The sequence below is a fragment of the Eptatretus burgeri genome, chromosome 14 (genome assembly GCF_056783735.1).
Source record: "Eptatretus burgeri isolate ZD-2024b chromosome 14, Ebu_testis_v1, whole genome shotgun sequence".
In the NCBI taxonomy this organism is placed as follows: domain Eukaryota; kingdom Metazoa; phylum Chordata; class Myxini; order Myxiniformes; family Myxinidae; genus Eptatretus; species Eptatretus burgeri.
The window spans coordinates 50957085-50963084 of NC_140974.1; the positions used below are offsets into that span (position 1 = coordinate 50957085).

Here is a 6000-nt window from a genome sequence, read left to right on the forward strand (position 1 = left end):
TGAAACCTTGAAAATGAAGCAAAAGCTCTGGAAAGGGATGTTGGGATAAAGAAAGGTTAGCTTCTACCTGTGGAATCCATTTCAGATTAGTTTGCTTGAAAAAGCGCAGAATCACAGAAAAGATTCTCCCAATAATTCGAATGGACCTCACTCCAGTGGCCACAGCGACGTCAGCAGCTGGCTTCCACTTATAAGGAGAAGGAGTTCTGAGATCTTTTACCTTCGTACATCCAGCATCAATAAACTTCTGCACAAGAATATAATTGCTGCAGACCCCTTCAAAAATGGGGTTTAAAAAGATAGGCTCATTTAAAAACATTTCCAGGGAGTAGTCATTGTTATTTCGGCGAACAGTGACTGTCTGCCATGCCTTCAGCATGCTTCTATAAAACAGGGGGACTGATGCTATATCAACTTTCTTGGTGTCAATAAGGAACAGTTGCTGATCGTAGCCGAGTTTCCCCGCCTGCCGAAGCAGGCAGTGAGCCAAGGCCTTCCACGAAACGTCCGTGTACAGCAGTCTGCGAAGCGAAAGGAGGCAGAAAGCCATCACCTTGCTGGTAATAGCAATCAGCCCCTGTCCTCCTTCAGAAACAGGCAGGTTTAACACACCAGGTTGGAGCCAATGCTTTCCTCCCCAAAAGAAGTCAATAAGAATTGATTGTAATTTTTTAAGAAACAAATCTGGGGGCTGCAGTGCTATAAAAACGTGCCAAAGCATTGATGCTGCAAGGTTGTTGATAACAAGGGTTCGGCCCCGATAGGAGAGTTGACAAAGTAAGCCCTTCCACTTTCGTAAACGTCTCTCAGTTTTAATTATTAGAGATTCCCAGTTTTTTAAAATGAAGTTCTCAGTTCCAAGAAAGACGCCTAGGTAAAGAATTCCATCCCTTTCCCATTTAAGTTTCTCGGGAAGAGTCGGAGGAATGGCGCCATTTTGTGGACCAAGATGGAGAGCTCTGCTTTTTCCCCAGTTCACTTTTGTGGAACTTGCCAAACCAAATTCATGAATGCAACGGACCAAGGCTGAGACGTCCTCAATCGAGCGAACGATTGCACAAAGATCATCTGCATAAGCAATCACTTTAAACGGGTTCGCCATTGGTTGAGGAAGGAAACCAAGAAGACGTGCACGCAACCGAACGAGTAAAGGCTCAATCGCAAGAGAGTACAGGAGGCCAGAAAGAGGGCACCCTTGACGAATGCCTCTATTAACCGGGAAAGGGGGACATAAAATGTTGTTAACCTTTAAGAGACTAAAAGTGTTGTTATACAGTAACTGCACATGAGAGATAAAATTTTCCCCAAAACCAAACCCCCGTAAAACAGAGAAAAGATAAAAATGATCAATGGTATCAAAGGCCTTTTCTTGATCTAAGAACACCAACCCGACATTTCTTTGCTCAAGAGAACAGATGTCAATTATATCACGCACAATGAAGATACTGTCATGAATTGTCCTCTTCGGGACACAGTAAGACTGATCTGGGTGTACGATCTCCTCGATTATGGCTTTAAGGCGGTTGGCAAGGGCCTTGGAAAATATTTTGTAGTCTGCACAGAGTAATGAGATGGGACGCCAGTTGTGTGGTTGCTGAAGGTCTCCTTTTTTGGGGATAAGGGCGAGGACAGCCCTCCGGCAGCTTAATGGCAGTGAGCCTGATCATCGACCGTCGATTATAACCTCAAGTAGTTCTGGTCCGAGGAGGTCCCAAAAGGTTTTATAAAATTCCGCAGGAATTCCATCCAGGCCGGAGGCCTTACCCGAGGGTAGAGTTTGAAGAGCAGCTTGGAGTTCCTCCAAAGTTACTTCCTTGTCCATTTGTAGAACTGCAGATTTTGACAAGGTAGGTAAGGAAGAAGTCAGCACTGTTACCATTTTGTTGTCAATTTTCGGAGCATGATAAAGTTCAGTAAAGTAGTGTCTGAGTGAGGCTCTGACATCTTTTTGATTGTGTGTTATCCTTCCTTCCTTTGTCCTTACTGAAGTTATCTGCTGACTTCTCTTTGTTTGATCTTCCAGTCCAAAAAAGAACTTAGAGGAGGTGTCCAGGTAACACAAATTCTCCAGTCGGAGATGAATCAGCGCTCCTCTGGCTTGCTTTGCACAAAGTCCAGCAAGAAGAGCTTTTTTCTTCGCCAGCAAGAGGTTGGTTCTTCCATGATTTGAGGCCAAGAGGTTGGTCTGCAAATATAATATTTCTTTGGCAAGTAAGGATTGAAGGGCAGAGTCATATTTGGTGTGGTAGGCTCCATATTGTTGGCAAAAGGATCTTATTTGCACTTTGACGTTGTCCCACCATTTTCCAAGGCAGGGGAAGGAAGTTTTACGTTGGAGCAAGGCTCTCCAGAACACACCAAAGGCATCGACAAACAGTTGGTCATCCAAGAGGCTTGCGTTGAAGGTCCAGTAGGCAGCACCACGATTCCGAACTGGTTGGTGAATCCGAAGTGCGACCATGTGATGGTCTGAGAAGCCGCTCGGAATAATGTCCATATTGCTCACAACATTTAAAAAGGTACTGTTGATGTAGAAACGGTCCAATCTTGCAAGTGATACGTGGCCTTTTGAACACCGACTCCACGTGTATTGGCGGAGAGAAAGATTGCGGATTCTCCACACATCAACCAGAGAAAACTTGGACAAGGCTCTCAACAAAGGCGCTGCGCTTGCTGGGTGCGGCTCCTCTCCATTACGATCAATGGTGGGGTCCATCGTGCAGTTAAAATCTTCACCCAAGCAGACAAGTCCATCAAAATCAATGTGTACAAGAGACGTTTCTAAGTGTGTGTAAAAGGTGAGTCTCTCCGTGCTATCGCTAGGTGCGTAGACATTCAGTACGGTGTGTTTAAAGCCATTATGCGTGAAGGTGAGTGAAATCAAATACCCTTTGATAATCTCATTAAAAACAACACTGGGACTGCAAAAGGAAGGTTGTAAATAAACAGCCACCCCAGCCCTTGGGTGTTCCAGACTACTAAAAAACCATTTTCCCCTCATTGTCCTTTGCCATTCACTTGCACAAGAGGAGCTGCATCTTGTTTCTTGCAAAAGCAAAACATCAATGTGATTTGTCTCAACAAACTGTTTAACTTCTGCTTTACGGATAGAGGAGCGTCCCCCATTAATATTTAAACTCGCTATAGAGAAGGCCATAGGCTAACATAGAGTTTGGGTGTGTCAAAAACTTAGTCTCTCTGTGTCTGCAGCTCATTCTTTGCTTTGAGGATGCATTTCCGGAGTCGATACACTTGTGATTCCGTCACACCAAGCTGTCCGGCTTTGAGGAGCAAAAGCTTCGCAGAGATTATAAAGCCGGATAAGTCAGGGAAAAAGTTTTTAATTTTAACATGTTTCTTGCGAAAGGTGTCATGAAGAAACTTTATGATATCGGCAGGTGGAACACTGGTAACACTCTCCGAATCTTGGGAAACTGGATCATTCCATGCTTCAGCACTGCCACAAGAAGCAAGTGATGAGTCCCCGTCCGAATCATAATCCGAGTACTGATTGGTGTCCATTACATTATCGTTATGCTCCAAAGATGGAGCTGATGGTTTAATAAGGGAAGCCTCACATTCCGCTTCCAAAGGGGGAGAAGGAGTCGGGGAAGGAAGAGTGGAGGGAGGAGGAGTGGGGGGAGGAGGAGTGGGGGGAGGTGGAGTAGGGGGAGGAGGAGTGGGGGGAGGTGGAATAGGGTGAGGTGGAATAGGGGAGGTGGAATAGGGGAGGTGGAGGGGTGCGACGAGGAAGAAGATTAGAAGTGGGAGGGGGAGGAGGAGGAGGAGTGGGAGGGTGAAGAAAACGGGGAGGAGGAAGAATACTAATGGAAGGAACGTTATATTCCGCTTGAGATGAACCTGGTGTTTCACTAGTTGAAGCTTTACACCCTGATTCAACCAGGTTTGGAGTAATTGGTGACTTAGAAACGGTACACATTTCACTGTTGGTCTTTTCAGGGAGGGGGGTTACAGTGGATTCGGTGTTAATATCCAAGGTGCCTGTGACTATGGGAGTGGTCACTTGTGCTCCCTGCTGCACAAAACCAATCTCCTCCTCATGTTCACTAACCCCGCCGACAAAAAAGTCATCATCCTCTGGAGCAATTACATCAAATCGATTTTTCGTTTTAAAAAGAGCATCTATTGTTGCTTCCAAACACGAGTCATTATTCTCGGCAGCCGGCGCCATCTTTTTTGCACAGCTCGCCGTCACATCTTGACTATTGTTATCATTTAAATGCTTCAATTTATGTTTCCTTTTTGAAGGAACAACGGTGAAACTTTCCTCATCCGCGAGGGGGGGATTTACCTCCACTTTCGACGGCCCAGGCAGATTGTTTGAGTTTGAAGCGTCACCAACGTTCCCAACTCTAGATATACCACTATTCGTCTCAATGGGTTCGACCACACTAGATATTCCACTTAATATATTCTTGGGGCAATCACTTTTTAAATGTCCCGATTCACCACAGATAAAACAAGTTGTGGTCTCCGTTGCGATATAAATCTGGTAATTGCGGTTTTTATTTTTTAAAGTCATAACTGCATTGAGCGATTGAGCGTTGTTTTTTAGAATGATATAGCAATGACGTCGGAACGACATGATGTGGCGAACCGAAGCGTCAGAGCGGAGACGAAGTGGAATCATGGAGATTCGTGACACAACTGTGCCAAAAACGCTTAATGCAGCGACAATCTCCTCACTCGAGAAGAAGGGCGGGATGTTGGACAGTGTTAATTTTACCGCCATCGTATCGAGATAACTAACGTTAACGAAGACGTCTGGCGGTACGGATAGACCGGTTTCGACCGCCTGAGCCACGTGTCGCTCCTCCGACAAGAAAACCACGACACGTTGGCTCATTTTCGAAGCGGCGAGAACATTCTCGATTCCTACGAGCTCTCCCAGAGCCATCACCACGTTCTCAACACTAACTCCATCAGGTGGAGTAATTGTCACTCCATTTTTCCGAGTGAGTGACTCGTACACACTATTGTGCAAACGTCCGTTTGCCATAGCTTAAAGCAAAAGAAGAGAAGTTTAAGTTTAACAAAGGAAAACCGTCACAAGCAACCAGCAAGTGGGGTCAAATGAAGTATAAGGGAAAAGAAGAGTATAAGGAAGAAGCTAAACCACCGATAAACGGCAGGCCTATGAAAACAAGGCAGATGAAAAAGTAGGCCCAGAAACCCGAAGGTTTCAAGGAAAACCCACAAAGCACCGACCGTGTGCGCTCTCCCTCTCTCTCTCGTCTCAGCAGGAAGGGAAACAGGGAAAAAAACTCCACAAACACGTACGGGGACACAGAGGGAAACGAAATAGGCACAGGAACAACACGAACACAGCACAGTACTCACAGCTGCACACACAGAGCCGCCATGATGCCACACCCATGCACGACTCACCAACGACCAGCAGGGGGCGAGAGAGAGAGAGAGAGAGAGAGAGAGAAAGAGAGAGAGAGAGAGAGAGAGAGAGAGAGAGAGAGAGAGAGAGAAAGAGAGAGAGAGAGAGAGAGAGAGAGAGAGAGAGAGAGAGAGAGAGAGATGACGGGGGAGATGGCGAGGGAGATGGCGAGGGAGATGGCGAGGGAGATGGCGAGGGAGAGGGCGAGAGAGAGAGAGAGAGAGAGAGAGGGCGAGAGAGACAGAGACAGAGACAGAGACAGAGACAGAGACAGAGACAGAGACAGAGACAGAGACAGAGACAGAGCCATTTATATATACGAGCAGAGTACCCCGCCCGATGGGTGATCTTGTTCCAAGCATGTAACGCGTTCTTCTGACTCATACCTTTATTCGGGTGGTGTATAGGCAACTGACAGCACTGTGTCGGCCAAAAACAAAAACAAAAAACATGAAGTTATGTGCATGAAGCAAAAACATATCTACTGCTTATAATTCAAAACACCTCACGGCACTGGAAAACGTGGGGACTGGAATACTGTACTGGACTGTAGATGGTGGAGACTTGTAATCGATCCATTGGGACCATAC

General features: G+C 46.0%; 1 protein-coding gene across 1 annotated transcript in view; it reads right to left on the reverse strand.

Moving 5' to 3' along the window:
• The window catches only part of LOC147013171 (hemicentin-1-like), a 45567-nt gene extending 40154 nt beyond the window's left edge, over positions 1–5413 (reverse strand). Inside the window, exon 1 of the mRNA XM_085854812.1 lies at positions 5362–5413. Within this exon, the coding sequence (XP_085710938.1) occupies positions 5362–5398 (37 nt within the window). The 5' untranslated portion in view covers positions 5399–5413. The remainder of the gene's footprint in view (positions 1–5361) is intronic.
• Between the last annotated feature and the right edge of the window lie 587 nt (positions 5414–6000).